At 55.9% G+C, this 796-nt stretch overlaps 1 protein-coding gene across 1 annotated transcript; it reads left to right on the forward strand.

The window, feature by feature from the left end:
• Positions 1-118: 118 nt before the first annotated feature.
• Positions 119-475, forward strand: Pmar_PMAR003754 (hypothetical protein; the record flags this gene model as incomplete). Its single annotated transcript, XM_002766104.1, has 1 exon — positions 119-475. One exon carries the CDS (start codon positions 119-121, stop codon positions 473-475), a length of 357 nt encoding a protein of 118 aa, XP_002766150.1.
• Between the last annotated feature and the right edge of the window lie 321 nt (positions 476-796).

The raw sequence follows: 796 nt of genomic DNA on the forward strand, positions 1-796 counted from the left end.
CGAGCTGAGGACCTTAGCTTAGCGTGCCAGGCTAGGCAGAAACTCTGCCACAGAATTCAGCTAGACGAGTATTGGGTCATGCTACGATTTACGTGAGCTGGTCGCAGATTGTTTTTATATGTCTACCACGCCCAGCACGCCCGACCTCTTCCGCGAAGTTTTCCCCGACTTGGCTGAGAAAGCGTCGACTGTTCGTGTCGACATGGGTATGAGTACTGTGGGTGTGCTCGAGGCGGCCCTGGAGGACAAGGAGCTGACCGACGAACTATTGAGAAGGTGTGCATATGGGGGACTCGACGGAGAGTCCGAAACAACCACTATGACGGAGGTAGCCGATGCGAAGTCTGCCAGCTCAACCACCAAAAGTCCCGGTACTGCCAGCGAAGTCGTCGATGCCAACAAAAACTATGGTGGTGGTGGTGTCGTCGTGGTCGAGATCTTCTCGAAGCTGAGGAAGACACGGTTGCTTATCTGAGCCGGTTGCTCTGGTTAGCGAGGTCACGATCGTTCGAGGCAGCAGTCGAGTGTGATAAGGGTTACAGGCTGGCCTCGCCACAAGGGGTCACCCGCCTGCGGGACACTGACCCTTCTCTCCAAGTCGACTCTGCCCTCGGTACCTATTTAAGATCCAATCAGTCTCACGAGTTGATAGCTGTAGCCTTGGCTGAACCGGCGGTGAGCCAATCTGGCATACCCAGGCCACCTTCGGGCAAGGGTATACGTAGGCAAGGGAGCGCTATGCACTTCGGTGCTGACACTTGCCGTTTCACTCGCCAATCCTGTCCCTTCGGTAGGG

The sequence above is a fragment of the Perkinsus marinus genome (assembly GCF_000006405.1).
Source record: "Perkinsus marinus ATCC 50983 genomic scaffold scf_1104296973598, whole genome shotgun sequence".
Lineage (NCBI taxonomy): Eukaryota > Perkinsozoa > Perkinsida > Perkinsidae > Perkinsus > Perkinsus marinus.